Raw genomic sequence first — 27,769 nt, 5'->3', positions numbered from 1 at the left:
TCTGTATTTCCCCTGAATTTTACAATTCCTGTTCTTTCACGGGAGTATTTATAGCAAAAGAGCAAATGTAACCTCTCGAGTTTTCGCATATTCCTATATATTGCATTTAAAAAATAGTTTACTGAAAATCTATACATTAAACGCCATCAGAAGCAGGCAGTTGCGTGCCGCTGGGTTAGCCGATGATCTCAAGCCTTCTACCTAAAACTGAGAAAGCACCTGAAAAAAACTGGCACGGTGTTTTTAATCCTACGCCTGATCACCGATGCGATCACGGCCACCTACAATCAACCCTTTTGTTCTCTGGATGTGTAAGCAAGCGTGAAATAGATGCTGGCATAAATCTTGCCCCAGGGCCGCAAGGATGTCAAAATTGCATGGAAAAAGTTGAAAAATACACTTAACTCTGCCACGGGGCTGGGGCAGAGCCACGCTCGACGTTGGCTTGACAAACGCCGGGGGGTTCGTAGGAGAGGAGTGACGGAGCGAGCCCGAGGAACGTGCCAGAAGCTTTTTATTAGAAAGTACAGAGTTAAGCTCCGCTACGGACACGGCGTGATGGGTGGGAATGACGGGAGGTGGCCACGCTCCAGCTCAGGGCAGAGTGCCGGCTGGGCCCCGCGGCCGCATCGCCAACCAGTGCCCCGCGGCCGGATCGCCCAACCAGCGCCCCGCGGCCGCATCGCCCAACCAGCGCCCCGCGGCCGCATCGCCAACCAGCGCCCCGCGGCCGCATCGCCCAACCAGCGCCCCGCGGCCGCATCGCCCAACCAGCGCCCCGCGGCCGCATCGCCAACCAGCGCCCCGCGGCCGCATCGCCCACCAGCGCCCCGCGGCCGCATCGCCCAACCAGCGCCCCGCGGCCGCATCGCCCACCCAGCGCCCCGCGGCCGCATCGCCCACCCAGCGCCCCGCGGCCGCATCGCCCACCCAGCCCCTGCAGGCTTTATCAAGGGCAGACAATAGAGAAAAGCCAGACACAAACAGCATCTCTGCAGCTACACAGGTGATCTTTTTTTTTTTGGGGGGGGGGGCAAAATAAAAATGCAGATTACTATGGGGACAACAGATTGATGGGAGAACAATATTCAGGCAACAGCATGAGGTTTTTACCCTCCCCACGCCCCACGTACCTGCCTGCACACTTCTGAGCACAGCTGGAGTTCTCTCAACAGTTACGGTCTCGCATACCCAAACTAAGTTAATTACTATTTTTAACAAGAGGTTTTATAAAATGATAGACACAAACACAGTAAAAAAAATTAGTGTGGATCTACATTATTGATTTTTTAAATTGTCACTAGAAAAATACTCTAATTATAAAAATAATTTGCATGTAAGCACAGAATAAGCAGTACAATTTTCCGTCAGTCTTGTATGTTGATTTTTGAACTCTTTGTTAAAGAGACTTGTTAAACAAATACATAATTTCTCAATATATATCAATAGTGTGTATATAATTTAATATAGAAATGACAAATATGCAACGTAAGACAGTAAATTACAAGTGGTTAATAAATTCTGTAAATATCATTACAGAAATGCACCGTTATGGCAGATCGCAACTTCACCCTCCGAACCATCGGCTACAGAGAAAGGCATTTGTAGCCAGCTGAAATCAGTATTTTCAGTCCCTTCGAAGTTTTCTGTTAATATGTAATGTTTGTATAAATGTACTATTAAGGTTTTTTTTTTAATATATATATATACACACACGCACACAAAGAAAGACTTTTTTATTATGTGTATATATAAAATCACTTACTTGACGGAAAGGTCCTCCAATTATTCTGCATAACCACAATCTGGATATAATTTGGCATTTTTCCCCCTTAAAAATGAATTTAAAAGAGTCAAATTCCGACTCCCTGCACAAAATATAACTGGGACTTCGACAGAAGTGACAGAACAGTGCCTCCAGCTCAGCACAAAGCCAGGGCAGTACTAGCTTGCAGCCTTTGATTCTTTTGACAGGGTTTTTTTATACTAACACAGGTTTTTAGTTACAGAAGATAATTCAGAGAAGCAGAACCAAAGCTGAAAATTCTGCTTTTTCAACTCCTCTTAAAAAGCAGGAAAATAAATCCGCAGATCTCTGATTCTTGACACTTTAGGTTTTACACTTAAAAAACCCTCTGTCAAGAGAAGCCAACATAAGGAAGGATGCAGGCACGGCTTCCCGGAGTTCACCAGCCGTTGCTACAATCATTTTTCAAGGTAGCTTTTGCTAGGTAACGCACTTCTAAATGTGTCTGTGCATAAACCAACACAGTACACCCCCCCTCCCTGCGTAATTTAAAAAAAACACATGTAAAACCAATGATGCTCAACCAGGTTTCTACACCTTGGCCTCTGCTCTGGCAGCGAAGCTCAGGCAACTTTGGTCTTGTTTGTGTAACTTGAAAAGCGAAACCGGGACCCACTCCCGCAGAGGACAAGACCCCCGGCTCGCCCGGCCCGTCCCACCGCAGGGAGGCCGGCGCAGCGCTCCCGGGCTCGACGCCCAAGACCCCATTCCCTTGGACAAGAAAGAAGTTAATGCAGTTTGAAACCTCGCTTCCTAATAAAGATAGGGAACAGAAGAAATGCTTTAGAAAGCTTAAGAAATCGTTTATACGCTTGGTAAAAGAACGGCCGCTCTTACACAGTTAACGGCTGGTACCTTACAGAGTATTTGCCTATACGCCCGCCGGCGGCTGGCTTTGCCCAGGAGGGCTGCGGAGGAGCTGCCGCTCTCCTATAACAAAATGCAGGTCTTCTTGTCCTTGAAAGGGTTCTCAGAAGCAGGTATGCCCATTAGCAACGGATCTTTCTTGGCGTGTTCTTCACAGTAGAGCATTAGGTCTGCCGATGCTTTTGACACCTGCAGAAGATGGGGGGCAGGGGGAAGAAAAAAAAAACCTCATTAAATGGTGTTTCCGTATAACTGGTAACATGTTGGCGCTGAGAGCTGCCAACAGGTACAAAGTCCCTGCGCGGGATGGGAGAGGTGCTCGGAGATCGACACGCTGCCACCGGCTTGCTCCAGCTTTGTCTGCAGGGAGGAGCACGGATGGAGCCCGGCGCTCTGCGGGGCTAGTTTGTGACACCGGGCAAAAGTACCGCTCGGCTCCTACACGGCTTCTGCAGAAGACTAAAAATAAACAGGAGAAGGTTCAAAATAACACAGTAGGTTCGTAACGAGGAACTTCTTATCTATAAAGCTGGGGACAGTAAACAGAAGTGTCCTCAGATGCCCAGCCGTTCTGGGAAGGCTGCGCAGGGTCCCCCCGCGCCCGGCCCCCGTCACCTGAGGAAGGGCACTGCTGCGCTGGGGGCCTGGGCGTTCGTTCTGCTGGCCTTCGAAAGGGGCTGGGCAGCAATTCAGGCAGCCCCACAAAATCCGAGAAGGCAATGTTACTAGTGCGAGCCAATATCCTATCCCTGCTAGCTGGAAAAAAAGTTTGCTTCCTTTTCTGCCTTTAGTTCAAGGAATCCAGTTTCTGCTACCTTCCTTGTTTTTATAACGTCCCCACACCTTCACCTTCCTTGCAGACGTAGCATCCAGCCAGCCGAAGGATGGAACAAAAAAATCACACAAATTACACAATATGCGTGAAACTGGAAACTCGTACCTGCCTTCTGCTTCACACATTTGATTTGCCCTTCGTATTTTGCTTTGGTTCTCCTACAAGCCCATAAAGCACCGAGCTACCTGAGGATACTGCTGGTAAGTAGCCACAAGAATTAGATTTATTCAGATTTGTTGGGCTGAAACGTAAATGCCATGTTCTGAGATGGGGAAGAAAGAAAAAAAAAAAAGAACTGTGGGCACACACACGCACGCACACACACACTCCCTTATCACCTTATCACTCATCTTATCACCCTACAGCTGGAAGGGGGGAAAAACAGGAAAAAAAAGAGGGAAGAAGGATGTGCTCTCACCTTTATTCTTTCTATTGAGGCTTCTATTCTTAACTGCTGGACAGTCCTTCGGGCCTGGGCTATGTTGTTGGTTGTGCTAGCCGTTTTGCCAGACATTTTCAGTGACGCGGTGAGGCTCTGTTTTGAAAGACAGCGGGTTATTTTTCCAGAAGGTGGCACAGCGTGTTAAACTGCTTTTACACAGAGGCAGCCGCGACACGCTGCAAAAAGTGCTTTTTTTTTTTTTTTTCTCCTTTTTTAAATTATTTTGCACAACGGGACCGGTCAGCTGAGAAGCAGCTCGGCAAACGATGCTCCGCAGCCAAAACACCCTCCAGAAAAAAACGCATTGAGCTCTCGTGCATCCTATTGCTTCACCCTTCCCTGCGTTAGTAGGCGATGGGGGTTTATCGACCCGTGCTTCTCCCCGGCCGGAGGGCGGCCAGCGCCGCACCGTGCACCCCCCCACGCCGCCCATTTGCCCACGGCCACTCTCTGCACCAGCCCCTGCCCCGCGGCGGGACGGATCCTGCCACGTGGGAAGGGAGAGTCACCCCGGGTGGTGCTGGCAGGGAGGAGAGCCACCATCCGCCTGCCCGAGCGCTGGGACCGAGGAGCGTCCCCTCTTCTCCCTCTCGCAGACGGAGGAGGATTTCACGGCCGGTTACTGCCCCGTCGCTGAGCCCACTGCAGCGAGGGGCACGGGCAGGGGCACGGCCACGTCGGCCATGCCAGCCCGGCCTCTCCGCCTCCTTCGCCCCTCTCCGGGGCTGCGTTTCAGGTCCGCAGCAGCCCAGCAGCAGCTTTCCGACACGTCAGAGGAAAGGGAAAACAAGAAGGCAAAGTTCAGAGACGCGCTCCCGGCTGCTGTCTGCTCCCCTGTGGCCATATACAGGGGGGGGCGGAAAAAAAAGAGAGCGGCTCCGGGACCTTCCTTCTCCAGGTAGGAATGCAATGCATCAATCCCGACATGGGGCTGGCGTTTGGATGGCGTCCAGGGAGAAGGGAGGATGCCCTCCGCCGGGCTCAGCCGGCCGGTCCGGCAGCGATTCAAGCATAGCTTTTGCAGCTTGAGCCCTCACTTGCAGCTACGCATGAAGGCAGCACGTGCCGCCAGCTTGCAGGGGAGCCCAGCCCCTGCCGGGACGCCGTGCGCTTCCCTGCGAGTTGGAGCAAGGAAGAAGACATGGTCTCGATCCCACCAAAGGGCAAGGAGTGCACCAGGATCGTACGTGCGTGACCACATCCAGAGAAGGAAGGCAGCCCGCCTGCCAGCTCTGATTCAAGACCAGGTCCAAGAGGAGGACCAGCACCAGTAAACAGTTAAGGGTCAGTTTTGCAGGCACTTTGTAACTAAGACCTGAACCAGGTTCCTTCATCACGTCTGCAAAAGCACGCTTAATTGCACGCTGTAAGTCAGCGCTCCGCTGGCATTTACACCACTCGGCATTTGGAGGTCTTAACCTTCTGGCAGTCCCAGAAAACCTCAGCTTCTTCAGCTGTACGTAACTCATATGGATGCTCGAGCCCGCCCTGGCTTATCGGACCACCACTGTCCCTTTGCCCGTGTCACACCGAAGGCCACCTTGCCCCTTCTCCCTGCAGCTCCCTTCCTGCTGCGTGCCCCCGGCATCCCCGGCCATTCCTCATCCCGTGTAGCCATCCAGCCGCTGCTGCTGGAAGGAAACTACTTGTGCACGGAGCAGCAGGAGCAGGGAAGGGCTGAGGACCGTGCAGCATCACGTTCAAAAGAATATCCCTACAGGCATCGCAGCAGCAAAGAGCTTATTGCTAAATTATTCAGGTACCCAGGAGTTCAAAGAGCAGCTGGTTTAGGACAGCCCTAGCCTGTGAAGCTGTCCTTTCTGCGCCAATCCGTGCAGGCACTCTCTAGCAGGACTCTGCACAAACCCTGCCGTTTGTTTTCCACAGATCCACGAGAATAATTGGCTCCGTGGTGCTGCACTTAAATCATTTATTGCATTACAGGGACTCGAGTCCAATGTAGCTACATGTGACCTTTCCAAGCGCTGCACACAGCGTTTCCTCGTAGGCTTCAGGTTTCTCACGCCTGGGCCTGGGTAGCAGCGCCGTTTTTCCAGCCGGTGCTCGTGCCCGCCCAGCTAGCTGGGAACAGCGTCATTTTGCACCGAATCCCCGTTTCAGCACATTTCTGGGCTGCTCAGCAGGGCCCAGACTTTCAAAATTTTTCTCTCCCTCTGCAGAAACCAGCCCCGGGTTTGAAGTTCACCCCCCGCGCGTGTCAGGCCAGTACAGCCCTCACCGCTGGAACGCACCCGTGGTAGGCGTGGGGTGCCCCCAAAACACGGCCACACCCCCCAGCTCTCCTCCGACAGCAGCGCAGGCACCCGCGGGTGCTTTCTGCCGGCCGGGAACCGTGCACAGCCAGCAGCAAGCACCCCCTGCACGGCATCCTCGGCGTTTTCTGTTAGGAGCGATCCACCGACCCGCGCTCCCGCAGCACCGAGCGCGCTCAGCTTCCTCCGCAGCCCTGCGATCTACCGGGGAGAAGTACCGCAAGCGGCGTGCTAACTGGTATTTCATGCTTGACAGCTCAGGGCTGACTTCTGCTGCTCTTCTAACATCCCAGCAGCGAATTGCAAATGAAGCGACCTGCTGTTTTTCCCAGCTACAACCGCACCAGTAACGGCGAAGCCCGGCGAGAGCAGGATCGGGCTGCACGCGGGGAGCGGCATCGCAGAGCAGAGCGAACGGCGGCGGCGAGCCGCAACGAGAGCAGGGCGGGGATGCTGCCGTCGCTGGGGAACCAGCAGCGGGACGCGGGGGGACCCTCCGTGCGACGGCTTTGGGCAGAGTAACTGCCAAGCGGCAGGTAAGGCCTCCCGCTCAGGCGCAGGTAGGAGGGACATTCGTAACTGATGTTAGGTATCACTAAAAACTTATTTCCTGAAACAAATATTAAGAACATACTCATGAATCCCTCCGATCTGCTTGAATCTGGGCGGCCGTATAGCAGTTTAGCTCACTGGCCTACTTTCCCAGTAACTCTTTGCATGAAACCCAGAACTAGTTTGAGTGCTGCATATACTCCAGATGAGCCATTTCAGGGCACATCACAGAAGGTCTTTTGTAATTTTAGAACCTTTCAACGTGCGCCAGTTCAGAGATCGCAGCTCCGAGCCAGCGCCCTGCAGCAGGCGAGGCACCGGCCATTGCAGGGACGTGCAGCATCTGAAGCGTCTACCTTCCACTCCTCTCCTTCCAGCCGGGGTTTCTGTACGCAGCTACCACCAGTAAAGCCGCAGCAAAGTTAAGGAAATTTGAGCAGGGCAGATGCCTGCGACACGGAGGCCGGGGAGGCTGGGCTGACTCATCCCGGCTGTGCAGGAGGACAGCTTGTAAACCATGATTGCTTCACCTCCGCAATAGCTGGGTCAGTAACCCGAGCCTCCGTCTGCGGCAGTCATCCACTGCCCCAGCGCCCCACAAGCCCCTCATCGCCCCAAAATTTCCCCAAAGTTCCCGCTGCGCTCCAGAGAGGTCACCTATGGACCAAGTTGCGCGTGGTTCACTGCTTACCCCCTATGGAAAGTAATTAATGCAAAATTTCAAAAAGCCAGCAGGATTTTTCCTCTGCGAAGCAGCGTTCCCTCTATGGCACCGTCTTAACCGAAGACACAGGCACTCATCCTCACGCGGCACCTCCCGCCCCGCTGCTCCACGGTGCTGCATTCAGAGCAGCACGAAGGAGACGAGCCAGGAGTGCCTGCGCAAAAGCAGCTCATCCTCCAGCCCTGCAAGCCTCTTCCAGCCTTCGTTTAATCCACGCGCCACGAGGCAGGAGGTGACAAAGCCAAACCGCGAGTCAGCGCAGGGCAGCTGAGACACAGCCGTGACCGGGAGCACCAGGCGTGAGCGAGCCCACGGACCCCGCTCCCAGGAACGGGTGCTGGTGTTGCTGGAGCTCCCATCTCCCAGTGCCGCCAGCTACTCGCGGGGCACGGCTGCGGGTACGGAGCTTTGGGAGCGGTGCTTGCTCTAGGGAGGTGCGAAGTCTTTGCATGCTTTGGCTGCGAGGAGGAGAGTTAGAGATGCACGGGTGTCTGAAATACCTTCTGTATCGACACCATGACACAAACTCTGGGTTACGAACCCAGATCCACCATATCACAGCTGAGTTACTGCTAATCGCAGAGCTGTAACATCCCACAGCAAGTACACAGCGCATGCATCCGGAATTACTAATGTTTGTAGCACCCAAATATTAAAATGCATTTTGATGGCACATGTAGTGATTCAATCTGCAAATTACTCAAGAGAAGAAGGAGTGCTGACTGACACAGCATAAACACATTTGTCTGGAAATAGCCGTAAATCTGTCCGTAAAGGTTTAATAGTCAGACGTTTTGCTTTACTGCTGGGAAAGGGCAAGCTGCTTGGAGCATGTTTCTCGTTGTAAGTGATGATGAGAGGTCCACGTTGAACGCATGCCATGTTATTTGTAAAATACAAAGCGAAAACTCTCTGGAATTCAAGGCAAAGGTGCATTAATCACCTCCGACACAAGCCCTGCAGTGCCGTGACACAGACAAGAAGACCTTTTCCAGCTCGAGTCAGTGATGGCCAACTCAGCAAGCCGGGGAGGGGTACACCACGCCGGGCAACGCAGGAACGCGCGGTGGGCTTCACCACAAAGACAAAAGCAGATTTTTATAAAATCAGGAGAATTACCTCACATCCCGAGGAGCGGGCCATGTTTTAGCTGATGTGGACTGGCAGGGTCCAGGGCTTGGTGCCACAGCGCGGGGGACACGATGGCCGCGGGGGAGCACGGGCTGCTTTGCAGCGGACCCGCACGTGGAGCCTGACCTCTACCAGCCGCTCACCGGAGGCGGCGAGAAGGACCAAGCTGGAGCTCCCGTGACTCTCGACAGCAGCACCCGAGCCAGGACACGTGTAAGCTCTGCTGGTAAACCTGGCCCGTGATTTTGCGATGCTGTTGCCAGACAAATGGAGCCGGAGACCTGCACAGCTTGGCACACTGGGCTTGCCCAAAGAGCTGCAGCCTCAGATCCGATGGATAACGCAAGCAGGCTGCACTCCACAACACTGTCTGCTCATTTAAAACAGCATTTAGAAACACAATAGAAGTCTTCTGTCACTAGACTTTTGGGGCACTTAACCTGATAATTTGAGGAATTTAATTATTGCAAAGCTAATTGTTAAGCTAGAGTTCTTAGAAAGGAAGCTTAAAAGGACACAGAATTTGCGGGTTTTTGTTCAACGCTTCCTGCCTTTGCCAGCGTGAGAAGTGGGCAGGGGGACGGCTGCTCTGCTCCCACAGCCCCCTTCCAACACACAAAAACAGCACCTGGACCCTGCCCTGCTCAAAGCCATTAATACATCTGAGCCCAAATTTTGAGACTCCTTCCCACTGAAAGCAATTGATTGCAATGGGGAACCACCAGACCGGGGGCTTTACTGGATCTGGGTTTCCTTGTCTAATCCTAGCACTTAGGCTGCAGAGCCCAACCGAGACTTCTGCTCAACATGCGAATGAGGCTTAACTCATTTGTAAATGGTAACGGGGTCATCCCCGCAGGCGGTGCCTGCCCCTGCGCCCCCAGCACAGCTCGCTGCTGTGACTCCCACCCTGGCACCCAATGCGGGGTTGCAGACCGTGCTCCCAGGCAGGCAACGCCACGCCGAGGTGCCCAAAGCAAAGCACAGCTCGCTGAGAACATCAGCGAGCCTTCCCCGGGCCCAAGGAGAGGTGCTGACGCTGTGTCTGGAGGATGTTCTTGCAATGGGATTGTAATTCCTACAAGGAGTCCTCCTGCACCATCAGCAGCGGAGGAAAATGACCCTGCTCCTGACGGAGAGCGAGTCCACAGACGCCAAGCGGGAGACGTGCAAATACACAACAGCGTCTTGGCTACGTGGAACTGAAATGGTAGAAAAGGAATTTAAAAGGAGTTTCTCATGTTTAGGTAGTACTCTTAAGAAAAGATAACAGATATGAGACCATTGGCTACTTTGGGAAACTTACTCTGCAAAGAACACAGTGAGAAATCAGAAGACCCTACTTGTCGGGGGTTTCGGTTTTGATCAGAATAAAACCACAGGATCAGAGCACGCGCTCTCCCTGCCTCCTCGTCACCAGCATCATCGGGCATCTGGCCAGAACTTCTGCAGGACTGGAGCCGAGGCGGCCGACTGACTCGTGAAACAGGCAGAGGCGCGCTGAACCCAACGGCCTCGCTGCAGCGCAGGTATTGCCCAGAAGGACCCGCAGAAGACGGTCACAGCTGCAAAAGCTTCCCCATACCCGGCAGGCTCCCACGTTCGTGAAAAATGAGACTTCCAACCAAGAACCTCCAACACGTGCTGTTAGAGCTGATAAATGCAGCTGCTGAATTTGATAATGAACTCTGCTGGTGCATTGCAAACTGTCTGTGAGTGCTTTAAAATGATCATTGCTGGAATAACAAGGAGCTGTTTCACACGGATACAAAGAACCACGGATCCACTACAAACAGCATCCAAACTCCCATTCCCCACCCCGCAGTTTTCACTTACTATATTGAAACACTACGGTGTGAAAAAAAACAACCCAAAGCAATTTATTTTTATAAAGTAAAGCATGCACCTCCGAGAAGTAAGTTAGTTCAACATTTGCTGATCCCTCTAATTTCAGTACCTTTTTTTTTTTTTAAAGACGTAAGGTTAAAAAACAATTACTGCAAAATTAAAAAATAAACCGTCCTCCTCTCATTTCGCTGGGGCAAGCCTAGGCTGACTTTGTTCAGCCTTCCCTTCCCCACCCCCAAGCCACAGCCCCAAAACCCCTTTTGCCACTGGAGAGGTTTGAGTTTCTCTGGAGTCCCTACCCATCCTACATGAATGACCTCGTTAGGAAAGTTTCAGTGCTTATTTTCCCAGCTGGTTAGCTTTGTTAATAAATTAGATGTTTAAAAAAAAAAAAAAACAACAAACCCAAACCATAACATTTGAAAATTAAATTGCTGTGTTTCCTCATCTTCAAACAAACACAAGCAGCATTACTTTAATAGTCCTCCTAAGATTACTAAATATCTTCTACAGAGAGATTTACAAACAACTAGGTCATCACCCAATAATACTGTTTTCCCTCCGAGTTCCTGGCAACCTACCCTATTAACTAAGCTGCTGCGGCCATCTTGAGCCGCAGGATTTCTCACAGGGTACGCTTGGTTTCAGACAACAGCAACAAACTGCGTAAAACTCTGCAGATCTGTATCGGGGCGTCCGCAGTTCTGCAGAACTTGGGATTTCACGCCCTGGGAGCCCGGGGCAGGGCTTTCTGGGACAGGGGTGTCTCCAGGGATGTCTCCCAGGAGAATTAAGTCACTCTCTAAAGAAAAGACCGCTCAGGCGGGGAGAGCACTGCTCCCATTTCTGGGAAACAAGCCTTCACGCTCAGCGGGCAGCCCTCAACCGAAAGCAAAGGAGCCGAACGCAGCCCAGCAGTTTTCTCAGCGGGATCTCTCGTGTCCCCCAGCACGCGCAGTCACAACTACTCGTTCTCCATTAAACGGACCAAAACCAAAGCTCCAACAAGTTTTTCGGTCCACCACCTAAGACAAACCACGGCTGGCGTGATCTCGCGCTGTTCTAGGCAGGAGGCGAGGCGGGGGTCCCCTGCGCCCGCTGCCGTAGGAACACACAGCGAGTGACAACCCCGGTCCCCCACAAGGGCTAACGCCCAACGAGGGCTTGCCAGACCTGAGGCTGACGATGACAGGGATTCTCTAGCCCCGGAGCAGCTGCGGGCATGGCTGCAACTCTCGCTTGTCTCTGACTCACAACCTAAAAAGAGACAAAATCATCAGTCCCACCAACAGCCTTCTCCGGCCACCGTGCGCGAGGCAAAGCCTTTCTGCAGAAAGTGCTCTGAAAACATGAACAGCTACGTTTGAAAACAGACAGGGTGTGTTTTTTCCAGCTGTGCTGGCTGGTCTAATAAAACAAGCAAGCTTTCGTGCTCGTGCTTCATGTTGGCTAGCGAGGGGCTCGCAGGTTCGTCTGCCTTCTCCAGCTACACCGTCCCACAACCCTGCCCTTCGGTCCCCCAGCTGCAAGGCCGCTGCCGCAGCACGGCGTTTCTTGAGTGATGATCTATCTTTATTTTCAGTCCCAAGCACATCGTGCAGCTTTGACTTTCCCCTTCTTAATACAAGGAGACTGCAGGAGCAGAAAGGTGCGGTGAGACGGACGCCTGGAAGAACAGTCTCCATTGCAGCAGCCACTAACCCCGCCGGGACCCCTCGGCTTCCCGCAGAGGGCCAACGTCCAGCCCACGAAACACCACCGTGTGCTCGTCCTCTTGCCCTTTTTCACCGTTCACCCCTACCCCTGCTCTCCTTGAAAGTTGTCAGAAGTGAAAAGAGCGATTATGGGAAAGGCACCAATAACAGCGGGAGGGAGCAAGGCTGCCTGCCCTCTCCAGGTACCGCAGGCTTGCAGAGGCACACGCTGGGCTAGGGCTCTGTAATTAACAGCAGAGTCAACAAACGAATGCAGCAAATAGGCCAGTGGGAAGGCTTAGCTCATCCTTTGGAGAAAATACCTTTTTACACAGAAAACTGAGGATTTAGGTTGTTTAAAAGAGGAGGATGCTCACCAGCCGCATTCTGCCAGGCAAAGGTTTAACCACTAAGAGCAAAACACATGAAACTTCCAGCGCACTTCATGCAGGCCGTACGCATTTTTTTCTTTCTTATAAATAACAACAGAAACACCTACAAACAGGTGGAGCTGCCCCTCTTCCCTAGAAAGACCCTATTTTTCAAGGCCTTGCCCTATTTCTTTCTGCAGGCTTTAGGTAACGAGGTTACAGTGCAGCAGGCGCTCAGAACAGCAGCCCCAGTAGGTACGCGGCTGGGCATTGAACTGGAGCCCCAACCCGGATAATTAAACACCGATGTATTTTTTTTTTTACTCTTAGATCCAGGACTTACGAACCACCTGCTGAGTGACATGTAATTAAATCATCACTGCTAAAGTACACCCGGGAATGGGCCAGCAGCTCTGCCTTGCAAACAGTTCCCTATTTGCTCCAGTTACGCAAAGTCAGCTTACACCGCAGCTCCGAACCCCAGCGAGCAGCCGAATAAAGGTTCAAAAGGGTATCTTGTTACGATTTCTTTTGAAGTAAAATAGCTTTTAAGTTGAATAACTCAAAACTGTAGATCAATAGAGCGGATTGAACAAAACACAAAACGACAACACTAAAAACTACGGCATCTAAAATCGCACAAGACGTGCAGGGCTCTAACACACCGTCAGCCCACAGCTGGGGGTCGGCGCGGATCTAAAGTTACAGCTAATCTGCAAACGCAACTTTCTACGGCGTCTCCTTTTTCAAGCCACAGAAGCCGTGCCGTGGGCGATAAGGGCTCTGCGAGGCGGAGGTGCACTCTGCCCGCGGCGCGGGGGCTGCAGGGAGGCGGCGGCACGGCAAGCTTGAAATTCGGCAAGGGAACAGCGGGCAAAGGACACGAGCAGTTCCAAAAGCAGAGAGGGATGCCAGCCTTCCCGGTGACCCCCCGTCCCACCACGGGGACACTGGCAGAGGGGATCCCTCCTCGCCAAGGGCATTGCACAGCACCCACCGCAAACGGCCCTGCAGCAGCACAGCCTTTGCTCAGGTGCCTGGGGGGCTGCCCCCGCCGCACCCCCGTGGGACCTGCACCCCAGGGAGCCACTGCCGCTGCTCCCGCGCCCAGCGCTGAACTGCTGCCGGGAGCTCCTCCAGCTCGGAAATGTTTGGATGCTGCTGCTGGCTTGAGCCTGCTAGGAAAAAAAAAAAAAGACATAAACACCACCACGGAAATTATTTTGCTTTTCTTAAAAACACAGTAATAGGGAAAAAAGAAGCAAACAAGCAGCCTGACAAGGTCAAAGCCAGAAACCCCCAAATGTTTCTTTTGCTTTTCTGACAAAGGAACAAACCCCTTTATACATCCCTCACGGGGGTCCAAACCACGGGTTTGACTACGAGCTCGGGCACACCGTGGCGTGACCGGTGGTGGGACGGAGCTGCTGGAGGGCTGGGCCGCATCCAGCCCACCTCCTCGCCTCTGCCCTGAGCCGGGTACTGAAGCGAACGCCGGGCACAGCAGCAGCCAGGGGAAGGACGTGCACCCCGAGGAGCTGCTCAGCGGTGCCGGGTGGCCTTTGGGCACCCTTTCTGCTCTAAAAAACAACCGTGACATGGTACCGCGGGAGCTCATGTTTACGGTTCCAGTGATTCCACAAGAAACGCTGCAGGTTTGCAAGTGAAACCGCCCCCAGCCCCACAACCTCCCCAGTCTTTGCTGAAACAGTTTTAAGCTGGATCCATTTTGCATATCGCCACCACCAACAAAGACTCTGCCCACCAAATTACACCAACGGCTCCCCGCTACTTCACAGCATTGTCCGCAAAAACGTTCTGCAGTGTCCGTCCTTACCAACACCGTCCTCCCTGGCCCCTTCACCCCCGCTGCCTTCAGCCGGGGCTCTGCAAACAATTCGGTAATAACACAGCACCAAACCCCAAATCCAGCTGCCTCCTCTTCCCTACTCACGCTCTCCAGAGCTAGCAGGAATAAAAAGCCAGGAGCTTACTCCTATCTCTGAAGTCAGCAATTTTGCTTCTGAAAATACAGAGAATAGATTTGTGGAGCAGGAAGGTGGCATTTTTATGGTTGCTCTTCTGTGCTCACAAGCTTTGCTTTTGCTCTACAGAGCCCCTTGCTCCTCCTGAGGCCGAGCCGTGCCATTGCTTGGGGCGCAGCTAGGACAGCACAGAGAGCTGCCACCCGGGGCTCGCTGCCACCACCGGGCAGGGGTGCTCCTTCCTCGGTGGGGTGACCCCCTGATCAGGCAGCGCTCTGCAGCCCCTCTGCCACCCTGCAAAGACCCTGTCCCACTCCTGATGGTGAGCAGCACCTCCTCTCCTGCCTCCGCGTTTATCTGGTGCAACTGCAGCTGAACCTTCAAAGGAGTCCGGCAGCGGTCTGCTTCAGGGGGAACAGGCGCTGCAGGAGGGAAGCCCCCCCTCCACCCCCAGCCTGGTTAAGCGGGACACCATGCACGGGCTGGGGAAGCTGGAAGGAGCAAGAAGACGGCGAGAGGAAGAGGGGCTGCAAGCAGCATGGAGAGGCACCAGCAGCTACAGCCAAGATCAGTCCTCACGGGGAGCGGGGAGGAGGAGCCGCAAGGGCCCCTGAAGGGGTAGTTTAAGGAGGGGGTGATGCCAGAGACCCTCTCCAGCACCTGGGATGACTGTGGGCTACGCGCACCACTTACTACGCGCACCACTTACTACGCGCACCACTTACTACGCGCACCCGGCGCAGCGGCAGGGTGTGAGGTGTTTCGGTGTAAGGTTTCTGTGGGTTCTCCGGGTGCTGCGAGTGCTTCTGCACGTGCTGCTTTCCCAGGCGCTTGTGTGGGAGCGTGAAGGCTGGCAGCTGGTTGGGACTTGAACGCTGGTTGTTGGTTTTCCTACAGGGGAGACATGGCTGCTCGGGAGCAGGTTTGTTACGACTTGCAGAACCTAGAAACTCTCCGAGTCCAAGCCAAGAGGCCTGACGCTGGCATTAAAGGCCATAGCTGGGTGTAGAAATAAACAGCTCTATTCTGAGGGCGCATCGTAGCATAATCAGGCATGTCAGCATACAGAAACATGGGTGCACGCAAGCGTCAAAAAGTCTCTGTCATGGTGATATTTCATGGCCTTGATTTTTTAATGTTTAGGTCCCCGAGGGAAGAATCTGCTGGAGGAATCTCAAAGTGCCTGGTGCTACCTTCAGCCAAACCACTCGCCTCTTTGCGCCGGAGCAGGCGTGGAGGGGAATGGCGTTTGCTGCGGAGCATTCGGAGTCCCAGCGAGCGCCGACGCATGCCCCCCTCCAAGATCCTGCACGCCCTGGCACGCAGCGGCACCTTTCCACAACCGCCCGGCGAAGGGGATGCCAGCTCCCACGGCCGGCTGGGAGACCGTGCTCTCCTTTTCCCTGCGCTGAGGTCGAGCATCCCAGCGTAGGGGTCCGGCTGCTCCTGCCCTCCTACATGGGATCCCCAAGCCCCTTCCCCAACACCATCTTCTCTTCCCTCCGCAGCGGGACTGGGCACAGGCTTTTTGCCGCTGCCCAGTCCCTGCGAGGTGACATGCAGGGAGGGTGGGAGAGGCACAGGGTCCCCAATGGCAGCAGCAGGTGGGAGAAAGGCACATCCAGGGGATGCCTCTGCCTGCCTGAAACCCAAATTCCCTCAGGGGTGCTTCTTCTCACCCAACATCGACCGTACAGAGTCGAGGGGACTGAAGGAGGTGCCTCGGGTTGGCAGGACAGGCAGCAGGCCCAAGGATTTTATAAAGGACTTGGGAAGCCAGGATGCGTATCGAGTGTGGAAAAAGAGTGGAAGGGTCAGCGCGGGGTGAGCAGCCCTGATCTGTCACGCCTGCCAGACCCAGCCCAGCGCACACCGATTCCTGCATGCATATATCCACAGCACCTCTCCGAGGTCTCTTTATCGCATCCACACCTTCAAAGTAAATACTGCAAAAGCTATCCATGCTGATCTTCCAGAAATGGGGACCCGCTCTCCTAGATGTAACCCTAATTAGAGAGCACTGGAACGAGGAGGGCACGTTTGACACTCCTCCTGCTCCAACCGGTTGCTCTGCTTGGAGAAGGAAACAGTACCTCCAGGAAAACAGCCCCTTCCCAGCTCACCCACCTCTCGCGCCTGCGCGGGGCGATCCCATCATCGCAAAGCTGCACCTCAGCCAGCACCTTGCTCTGGTTATGCAGCCAACCTAGTTTTTCCAGCGGTGGGTGCAGCCAGAGGGAAAGCCTGCGGCGCTGGCAGGGCTCCTGCCGCCCCGGCCCCAGCGCGGGGCCGTGCTGACACCCAGTGGAAACCACGGCGAGACGCCCGGCAGAGGGAAACACTGCGGCTGAAATCTTTTCCTTCTGCTACGCTACTAAATAGAATGGAAAATAAAACGTGGTTAGCAGGAAAACATTGGAGCCCTTACCTCAGCAAGAAAACAGAATTGAGTAGTAAAATGAAATAGGGAGTAGAGATGCTTTCTGGTCATTTCTCTCTTTATGATACTTATACCACACCCGACGAAAGGAGAGACGAGGTTGTGCGATACGCCAGAGCTTACTAGGAGGAGAAGGACTTGGAGACGCTCATGCACTTTGCAGTACTGAACACAGTACCCGCGATGCAAACTTCCCAGGAAAAACAGTGACCGTGATTGCCCACAACCTCCCCGCGGGCTCTGGGGGTACCACGGGGGGCTGCGAGCAGCACCCCGCTCCCTCGCCCTCCCTCCGCACAGCCCCAGCCAAGGCCTGGAGGGTGTCCAGCAGCGTGGCTGCGGCTCCAGCAGTGGTGCTGGCCCTAGCTGCCATCGCAGGGGACCGATGGCCAGGGGAAGGTTTCTGCTCCTGCCTCTGCAGCTACCGCGAACCAAACCGTTAGCAGCAGCGGCGACAGCGATGGCTAGCTGGTTCCTGGCGGGTGAGGGGGACTTGATTTTTAAATAGGTATCAGGCAAGATTTACAATCACAGCACAAATATTTTATAGACGCTAGAAAAAGTTTGGGTTTGGTAAAAGAAAACAAGATCCTCCCCAAACAAAAGCAAGTCCTTCGCGTATTCAAGGATCGCACTATTACCACGCACACAGAAAACAAACATCTGCAGCCGCGCTACTGGCACACAGTGGTTTTTGTGAAGGACGTGGATGCTTTGGGATGCACAGCTCGGCACAGCACCACAGCCGAAGGGATCGGGGAAACTCAGGCGCCCCAGAAGATGCAACTTCTGTTTTGCTGGGCGCAGAAGCTTCTGTTTTGCACAAAGTCGCTTGGTCTTTTATATAGTCTGCACAAGTACAGATCTTACACACGACGTGAGCTTGAAGCAAACACAGAGACGGGTTTTACACGTCAGAGGTACAAAGGGGAACCGCCACGCCTCAGCTCTGTTCAGTCTGTTTGCCTCGTCTGGATTACAGTGCATATTAGCAGATTTCAAAACCACTTTTACAGCAGAAAAGATACAGTACAACAAACTACTTCCACCTGTATCTCTCGGAGAAAGTGCAGTAATTAGGGCTAGGTTAGCGATGGGAAGTCTGGGCATGCACATACACCTGCTTTCCCCAGAGGCGAGCAGCCCGACAGTGCACATGGAGAATAAAAGGTCCTTAAAAACCAATTTTTTTGCTTCTTCAGAGAATTTACGCTTGAGAATATTTAGAGATTTTACAGTTGAGATCTTTTTTTAAATTATAAACAATGCTGCCAGTGTCTTTAGCCTTTCTAAAATGTATAAAAATCCCAAATAATGTGAAATGAAAGAGAACAGACAACTCCCAAGATCTTCAATTAGATTTAGCATTCTGAGTATTTAATTAAGGACGTGTTCCTTCATAACCTCCATTTCACAGGTTATCCCAGTACCATCCTGCTGATCAAAACTGGACTACAACTACATTTGATTTTCAAAGTCAGCCTCCATACCTGTGATTCTGTCAAACCCAATTTATTTGTTGGGAAACGAGTAGTGGAAAAACCCGCTTTTATTTTCCTCTGCACTTTTTCCTGATTTAACTTTTTATATCTTTAGTACAAATGAAAGCCATGAAAACTGACTTCTAGATCAAGGTTACTTTGAAAAATGTCTGAGCAGTATTATTTGAAAGACATTGGCCTAAAGTCATTAGTAAAGACAACCTGTGCTCCCTAACGAACTGCGGTGCAGTTTCCCCACAGAAGGTACCTGTTTCTCCCCTCCGGGCAGTACCCAGCTAACTCACACCAGAAGAGACATACACAAACTACAAAGAGACATTTGCAGAGAGACTTTTAGTCGTAGCAAAATCAGTTCATCTTACAGCATGTAAAGCAGGAGCGGTCCGAGGTTAAAGCACCAGACTGGGAGTCACGAGATCCAGCTTGGCCTCAGGTTACGTGACCTTCAGCAAATTCTTTAGTCTGAAAGAGAGATAAAGCCGAGGACGCTGGTGGGAGATGCTCTGCGAAGAGCTCCGTGGTTCTGAGCCCAAAGCCGCTAACAGGGTGCAAAGTATTTCACAAGCTTCTTGGTTACATGAATTTATCAAAGTACCTATTTTAAGGAAGGGGCAAATACAGGAAGAGGAATTTGCATTCTGAGATGGTCAAACAATATACACGTAACACAGCAAACACAGAAATTACAAAGACTTCCACGCTGCGCCGTGCTAACCGGTGTAGTAAACAAGGAAAAGCCTAATTTCCGTAGGAGAAGCAGCCCACTCAAAAGAGCATTTCTCCCCCGCAATGTTCAACGGGAAGGGGGTCAGGTAGCTACAAGGGAGCTGAATGAGTGTCAGCCACCACTGCTGCTAATGCCTTAGAGAGCGGGCAGCAGCCAGCGTTGCGCCGTGCGGCAAGCGCGGAGCTGGCCCGGCTGCCGTGCCCGCCACAGAGCCGGTGCCGTCCTTGTGGCCTCTCCTCCATAAAGCTGCCGCGTATTTTGTATTTGTTCTACTCCAGAATAAAATTAAATCACTAGGGTTTGGGACTCGTCATGCTTGCATGAAAGAAAGGAACGAGTGTGCACTGGAAACTCACCTACATAGGCAGCCTTGCTACCTGTCCGGCTTGCTTTGATTTTATCGGTGTAATGATCCTGAAACAGAGTAAAATAAAAATCGTAAGTACTTCATAGTGCAAGAAAGCCAAAGCCAAGAAGGGTTAGCACTTGTGGCTTAATTCTAGTCACAAAGACTACAGTATTTTGAGATTGGCCTCACTGAAAAATCTACCTCAAACCTTTCTTATGGCCAGCTCCCCTCTTCCCCTTCCCGAGGATATGGCCACGGGCGGCCAGTTCCTTCTGGCCACTTCCCAAACGTGAATGAAGTCAGCAAGTTTTGGCAGCCTTTTTGCCTCCTCACTGCCACTACGGCTCCTCCTGAAGCAGAGGCAGAGGTCCCACCCAGGCCTACGGCAGACGAGGTTGAGAGGCAGCTGTTAGAAAAGCTACCGGCTTTAAAATGAGTTAAACTCCTCGGGGTAAAACCCTGAGCAGGTTTACATTAAGTGCCAGCGTAGCTGGTGTTGGGCACATGTATTCCTTTGCCTCCTGCAGACTTCTCCGAGCTGTAAGCCTCCATTGATATATTCCAGCAGCTGTGCTTAAACCACAGGAGAAACAAATCCGAGAGCCCACGTTTCCTACAGAGGCCTTTACACACCCAGGAAAAAATCCTGGAATTTGATCAGCCCTAAAAAGTACAAGTTCCTGCACCAGATACTGTTCACTGTTGCAAGACTGGCAAATCCGGAGCACTCTATATTTAAGACCCTTCTTAGATTTTCATTGTATAAAATGCTAATTTTAAACTAAAACTATACAACAATGACAATTCAACGAGGGCAGCAATTAGAAGAGTTTTGGTCATGAATGATAGTGGAATTGGGCACCCGACAGGTACAACTCAGCACCGCTAAGAACAGAAACCAGTGACTGAAGAACACAAGGGTTTATTTGTTTAAAAACATCTATCTATAATACAAATACAAACCAAGCTGGCTGCCTTGATGCCATGGGTAGAAGAGAAGGTGACATGCCTTCTGTGATAGCTAGAGGGGGGACTTTACTGACAAATAAAGTTGTCTTTTTATTCACACTGTGTTGCTGCTGCATGAAGCCGAAGGGCGTGCACATTCAGTGCAATACACACACAGGCGTGCAAATACACGTCAAGTTCTAAAAACGGCAACTAATAATCTAACATTGACTGGTAATTGCTATGTTAACCTTTCCTGTAATTTATAACGCGTGTCTATGTACCTTTGTATCCCTGTAGAGACACCCACTGTCAAACATGGTGCAAAACACGGATTATATGCACTGGGCATTTACTGAACCGGCAAAGCAGCTGGGGCACAGATAAGTCATTAACCAGGGCACGGCAGGATCCAGAATCGCCACTGACACTTTTTGGAAGAAAAACAACCGGCATTTGCCAAACGGCCGGCGGAGATCTGGCGCAGAGCCCTGGCGCCGCTCAGTAACCGGCCGAATAACGCAATTAGCTACGAGATTTACAAGCCCTGGTATGCATGAAATGTGGAGCCAACTCCCGACATACAGAGTGATGCACAGGGGCAAAGCGACAGCAACGACCCGCAGCGGGGAGAGGGCGGCTGTTGCCTTCTGGCTGGCACACGGCAGCGCGGAGTGACCACGAAAGGCTTTGGCAGAGGGGCTGGGGGCAGCACGCAGCCCCCAGCCGTCCCCAGGCAGCAACGATGGGGTCAGAGGAGCCAGAGCAATTCAGTTCCCCCATTCCCAGGAAACAAGGGGAAAAACAGCACTGAAAGTTCCCAAGGGATGGTCCTTCACAAGGCAGAGAGGTGCCGACTGCCGTGGGCTGGCAGCACGGGCAGCGGCTCCTTTATAAATCACACGCCACTTCCCGTGTTGGAAACGGCATCAAAATTTTAATAGCTGCTGTTAAAAATCATTGTATGGAGTAGGAAAATAAATTGCATTCAAAAAGAGACTGCCTCGCCGCAGCCAGTCCTGTTGTCCCAGTGCCAAGCTTGTGCTTTTCTCATACAGCAAGGAAACAAAAATAAATGCAACGCGTAACCCTCCTTTACATACGTGTGGCAGCTGGGCTGTGCAAAATACAAGTTTTAATGGAAGAGCTTCTGCTTTGCTTATCTGTGCAAGTTCTCACTCTGGTCACACAGCCTGAAAATTGTTAAGGACAAGTAAGAAAAGATTTAATGCTTCTGCTTCCTGACGGAGATCAAAACACATAGTCAAAAAAAATCTTTAAATGCACCTAAAAACTAAATATGGCTCATAGGGGCCACCTTCCACCCTAGAGCCATAAAGACTCAATATTTGTACCTAATCAAAGCTCCCATCAAATTAGTCATAAAACCCCACAAACCCAACTAGCGTAGTTTGAGGCTGGCGTAACGCACCCCCTCCGAAACCCTCCTTCGGACGTGCTGCATAGCTGGAGTGTAAGCGTTCAGAGGTCAGGCCATCCTCGGGAAGGAATAAATCAGGGAAGGGCACGTGGGAGACAGACAGGGAAATATTGCTGCCAAACGGGTCCCAGGCCCTCTGGCCAAGGGCAGCCGCCCAAGCCCGGCTCCTCCTGCGCCGCGGGCTCCGGCAGCCGGCTCCAGCTGGAGCATCCCTGCTTTGCAGGACGAATCCCTCGCAAGTTTTACAGTAACATAAACCAGATTCGGCTGGGAAGAAGATGGTCCGTCTCCCAAAACTGTCAGCGACACCCTCTGCTTATCCCAGCTCCAAGCCTAGACCAAAAAGCCTGACTTTTTTTTGGCTTGAATCTAAAAACACAGCTGAAAATGTATTTTGGGATCTGCTCAAACTTATTCACAGCAACCACCGACAAAACAGAGTATTTTACTTATAACAGCACCAACTTCTACATTTTTAGGGCAGCGACCCTGGTGGTTTAACACCCACTCCAGACAGCTGCAAAAACAAGCCCGAGGAGAACTAACGCCTTTCGTACCACACCTCACAAGAGTAAGATGATGCAGGAACACAAGAGTTTGGCTGAAAGATTATGGCTTTTCATTAACAAAAATAAGGAGCTCTTTCCATTAACAAAAATAAGGAGCTCTTTCCATTTAATCTCTCATTTCTGAGGTTTTTTGTTGCACTTGCTTAGCTTCTTCCCCCGCAGCACAGACGGACCCTTTTCCTGGCGAATGAAGTTGGAGATGCTTTCGGAATTACTTTGATTCAGAAACAAAAGCCTCCTGGGCTTCTGCAGCACTGCCGCACGACTGCAAATTCATATTTTATGCTGGTTTACGTTCACCTCGAGTATTTCCTACAACAGTGTAGCTTTCCAGAGAGGATAACTTTTTGCCCGCTGTGCTGGTGGTGTTTAATAAGGACAACTGGGATCAACAAGGGAGAGGAAGATCATCAGTGGAAGATTTTGAAAGCTGCACCACACTACGGCACAGGATCCTTCACAAGAACTTTGTTTTCCTAACGCAAACTGTAACGAACCGCCCTGGGACAGGATTTCTTACACTTCACTGTGATATGGCAGCACACAAAAAATAGCGTAAGTGCCTTGGGTATCTGCTTGATTTTATTTTTAAAAACAGAAAGGAAATTTTCTTCTGGAAATACTCTGGCTATTCATCCAGATGATTAATGACACGGCAAAGAACCTTTTTTTCTTTTATTAACTGAAAAGGTATACACAGATACATCAAGTGTCTCAGAACTGCCGACTGCACCAGTTGCTGAGGAAAATTTAAGCCCAAAGACCTAGCAACAGAGGACAGGAATCTAAACATAGCAAGTTAGGGACAGACAGCTCAGGAAAGGCCTTTCTGGAGACAGACTTCCTACATTACAATCAATTTTAACTTAAAACTTAACCTTATAAACAATTAGAATGCCTGTTCCTGCCGAATAAGCCCTCTCCCCCGCAGGGCCACCTTTATGCCTCCCGTCACCGCCGAGGCCCCGCTTGCAGAGCTTCCCGACCCTTCCCGAGGCCGTTCCTGCTCCGCAAGCCAGACCCGCAGCACCAGCTTTCATAGCCACGACGGTTTTCCCTGGTTCTCAGCCCATTCTCCCTTTCTGATGATATCCACCGGTCCCTCATGAGAACATCCCGCACCTCCCCTGACGCTTCCCCGGTACAGGAGCCCGAAGGCGGCTGCGCCGGGTCCCACGGCATCATCTTATCACGACAGAAACTGAGAGGGAGGTGGTTTTTTTTTTTTTTGCTCTCCTCAGCTTAAAGCACCAGAAAACTTTTTCTCTTCCCCACGGTTAATCCTACCCCCCCCCTACAAATAACACAGCCACCCATTCCTACATGCATTTAGTGTCGGCTTTTGAATTGCCCAGTTCTTGCCCCAGCAAGGGAGAGAAGTGAGTCTGAGTATCAGCACCGAGCTGGGGGAGCTTTCGCACACAGATAATTATCATTGCACGCAGATAACGATCATTTAGAGCAAGATCAGGCAAAATCTCCCCCGTATGCTCCAACTGCCTCTGCACAAGGAGAGGTTACGCATAGCGAAGGGATGATTCAACCGAGCACCGCCGGCATCGGCCCGTGCAGGGCCAGGGAACCGGGCTGCCCGCCTTCCCACCGGGGCAAAGATCGGCTTTGCCGCCTCCAAACGCTCGGAGAGCCGGCGACGGAGGATCGTTACCCGCACGGCGAGCGAGGGCCCTGAGCAGCGGAGGCACAGCGGAGGGAAGCGGTAAGGCTCGGGTCACGCGTACGTCCAAAACCAACATGTGCCAAAAAGCGACCTGTCCCGGTACGGCAGGTTTGTAAGGACACGGGAGAAGGGACGGGAAGAAAAACGGTGTAAACAAATGGAAGAGCAAGCCTGATTCCTGCTTCAGGCTGAGCTGTTTAAACAAAAAGGAGATGACCCCAAGCACAAGTCCGGGTGAGCCCACGGCGGCCAACCCCTCGCGTGGGGGCGCGGGACCCACGGCATCCCACAGCTCACATCCCGCAGTCGTTAGCTGCTGCAATACAAATAATCCCTGCCGCGCACTTTTTTTTTTTCTCTTTTCTTTTTTTACTCTGTAACTCCATCACGTGCCACGACGCTGATACGGATACAGGAAGCTGAATATAAACACACTGCCTGCTTTACCAAATATTCAAAGGAACACGACTAAAAATATACAGTCGACAGTGTCCCTGAACATTTCAAAGCTATGAACCACCGACACCCACACTGGCAGGCCCGGAGGGCCCCCAGCAGCCCCGGAGCTTGCGGACACAGGGTACGCCGTACCCCAGGTCTCAGTTTTAAGGACCTTCTCCTCCCCACGGACACGCGGTTGGAAGGGGACCAAGCTGCTCCGCAGTAACAAGCGCTATGTCACGGCACACGGGAATGCCGGACCCCCCGAGCTGCGTGCCTCTCCGGGGCATGGATGGACCCCCACCATGCTCCCACCTCCCCCCGGTACCCCCACTGCTCCCCCACCTTCCCGCTTATACCTCTGAAAAATCCCACGGAAAATCCTATCGTAACTCAGTGAGGACTTCTGTCACCACCTCTGCTCTTTCTGCTACTTCTCATTAATCCTTGCAAGATACAGAGTGAAAACTTTTTGCTCATGTCATTAGTATTTTCTCTTCTCCCTCCCTTCTACATTCCTCTATCGGTTATTGCTGAGAGCAGAAAAGACGGGATTTCAGAAGAGGCCAGAGTGTTGAATGCAGCATGAACATTCGGGTTCAGAAAAACGAGGGCTGCTTGTGTAATGTTGCAAAATTCAGAAAATAGCTGCATGATTCCAGCCATGATTAACGTGGAGCAAATCCCGAGAGTCATCAAACATCTGCAGCTTCAATTTCCCAAGAAACGGCAAGTCCACAACTACTTTCAAGAACTGGGGAACTTGCTTTCCGTTTCCATTAAAGCTAATCAAAGTTTCACTACCGATTCCTACCTCTGCACAACAAGGGCATTTCTGTGCCAGAACACGAGACCCGCGAGCCCTACCCGTTCCTATAGTTTTTGTAAGCGCAGATGCATTTGCAGCAACACAATCCTCCCAGGAATACTGCTCCATAGCTTGGCCAAGGTTGCGGTGGTGTTTCCCATGCTAACTATATGCTGCTTGGAAAATCCTTCTCTCCGTCCCCGTGAAGCCGGCTCCTGCGGTAATCTCTGCTCCGGCACAGGGGACAAAGTGAGAGGGCTGAGGGTGAGGATTTACGGGGTTGTACCACGAACTTCTGCAGTAATTTGAATTTGCTGTTGCAACAGAGCCTAATCAAAGGATGATGCATCGGGGTTTGAGAAGCGGTGCCCGGGAAGGAAGCACGTTCCCACCCCGCAGGGCTGCCGTGTTTAGCCTCTTCCACAACAGACTCAACATTTCAGCAACACTTGAAGGGATTGCGGACCCACCACCATGCTGCAGTCTGCATCCCAGACCTCACGGCCCTGCAGAGAGCTTCTTATGAATTTGGCTCAAATATACTGAGTCTTTTGAGGAAGAGAGCCTAAGAAATTAAGAATTTTCAGTATTCATAAAAAAAGTTATTATGTAGCCGCGGAGACATATATCTGAAACAAAAGGACTATCTGAAACCTACAGCACAACTCGATATTTGCATTAAAGTATAATGCCAGCGAGAGGTGCTGGTTCTGACCAGCGGTGCCTGCTGTTTGGGAGCCTTCAGAAACTTCTCCAAATAGCAGAAGAGCTTAATTTTTAAAGGTGGTCCCATCAGCTGGGTGATTACGCAAGTGAGCTTTACCGCAGCACTAGACCTCATCCATTATTCTCCTTTAGAGTTTATTTGCCGCTTTAGTGCTTGATTAAGATACCCTAAATGACTGCAATACATTCAACGCAAGGATGAAATACGGATTGAGAAGTCATTAACTGCATACTAATCCCTCGATCTCTTTTAGTGCTACTGGAGTAGCATAAAATGCTACTGCTGTCCACTACTCACAGAATTTTATTTCCAAACCAATTTACAACCAAGATAAATGCAAACAAGTAACTTGTCACTGATGCTGTTAGCTCTAAGTCAATAGAAATGCCGGCTAATAGCCTGACAAATTACCGTGAACTCAATTTGATACACCGTACTAATCAAATTGTTTCCTGCTCATTAGAACTAACGAGGCCCAGCTTCCTACATACTCAGCCTGCCTTCCCGAGCCCTCCCCTGCCTTGCAGGAACCCCCATGTCTGTCCCCGTCGCATTTGCTGCGACAAATCCTCCCCAGCTCGAAGCCACACGTCGACGCAGGTCCCGCTGCCCTTCCTCCAGCGGCGACAAGACCCCAGTGTCCCCGCGCACCGGCGCTGGGGTGGGTGCCAGCGAGGCGGGAAGGAGATGGGTGCCCAGCAGCACCAGGCTAAAAACACAATATACACTCCAGATACCCTTCGCCCCCCCAAAAAAAAGTAACGACTTTAAGCTTGGAATAGAGTATTGCAATTTAAAAGTTACTAAAGTAAACTTATTACTGCAACAGGGTGTGTAATCTTCTCAGTATCAACACGAAACCTCCTCAAATAATGACGCTTACCGCTAATTAAACTGCTTCCCACACTAATCCCACAACTCCTCGCACATGGGAAACTTCCTCCGCCAAGCAGAGGCCGAGGAACGCCGGACGCCCGACGGGGGGGAACGTTAAAACAGACAAAGTTTAAATGATGGAGCTGAGGGCCGGGGCTGCCTCCGCTCCCAGCCCTGTGCGTCCATCGCTGCCGTGCAAAGGTCTGGAGGGAGGGAGGCGGGAAGGCCGTGTGCTGCTGCACAGACCCTGCCTTCAAGAGAAAGGCCTATTTATTTTTTTGGGGTTTTTTTACATAACTGAGCAGATTTCGTCCCTTTCAGCAGCCGCACGCAACTTGTTGAACCGCATCAAAGCGGCTACGGGCTGACTCCGACCGGGACCGCTCCTCAGGAGAGTCGGGGGAGGAAAAATAAAACAAAACCCCACAGAAAAACCCAAACCAACCTAAAATCTGCCCGGGGACCGCGCGGGCCCAGCCCGCCCTGCCGGGCCCAGCACCGCCCGCGGCCCACTCGGGGCGGGGGCCCGGCCGCCAACGGGGCCGGGCCGGCGCCTCTCGCTGCCCCGCCGAGTCCGTGCGGCCTGCCTCCGCCAACCGGAGCCCCCGGCCCGGTGCCCCTTCCCCCGCCCCGGCCCGGCCCGGCCCGGCACTCACCGCCCGCCGCTCCCGTCCTCCGCCCGCAGCCCGTCTCCACGGGCGACCGGAGCGGGCGGCCTGGCCCCGCCCACCGCC

The 27,769-nt window shown here is 52.2% G+C and overlaps 1 protein-coding gene across 4 annotated transcripts; it reads right to left on the bottom strand.

Annotated features, from left to right (window-relative positions):
* Window positions 1-991: 991 nt before the first annotated feature.
* Window positions 992-27,769, bottom strand: GNG12 (G protein subunit gamma 12). 4 transcript variants are annotated; one of them, XM_075155546.1, is made up of 5 exons: window positions 27,692-27,769; window positions 19,555-19,612; window positions 18,834-18,933; window positions 3,928-4,044; window positions 992-2,863 (listed from the first exon to the last, which is right to left on the bottom strand). In XM_075155546.1, the coding sequence occupies exons 4-5, from the start codon at window positions 4,021-4,023 to the stop codon at window positions 2,738-2,740; spliced, it is 222 nt and encodes a 73-aa protein (XP_075011647.1). In that variant the 5' UTR covers window positions 4,024-4,044; window positions 18,834-18,933; window positions 19,555-19,612; window positions 27,692-27,769; the 3' UTR covers window positions 992-2,737. The 4 variants fall into 4 exon arrangements, 3 of the variants coding, with proteins under 3 accessions (XP_075011647.1, XP_075011648.1, XP_075011645.1); XR_012674422.1 differs by lacking the exons at window positions 992-2,863; window positions 3,928-4,044 and adding an exon at window positions 17,461-17,851; XM_075155547.1 differs by lacking the exons at window positions 18,834-18,933; window positions 19,555-19,612 and having other exon boundaries at window positions 27,692-27,763.

The sequence above is a fragment of the Calonectris borealis genome, chromosome 8 (assembly GCF_964195595.1).
Source record: "Calonectris borealis chromosome 8, bCalBor7.hap1.2, whole genome shotgun sequence".
Lineage (NCBI taxonomy): Eukaryota > Metazoa > Chordata > Aves > Procellariiformes > Procellariidae > Calonectris > Calonectris borealis.
Note: the sequence above shows the minus strand (reverse complement) of the source record. Positions and strands in the feature narration are given on the sequence as shown.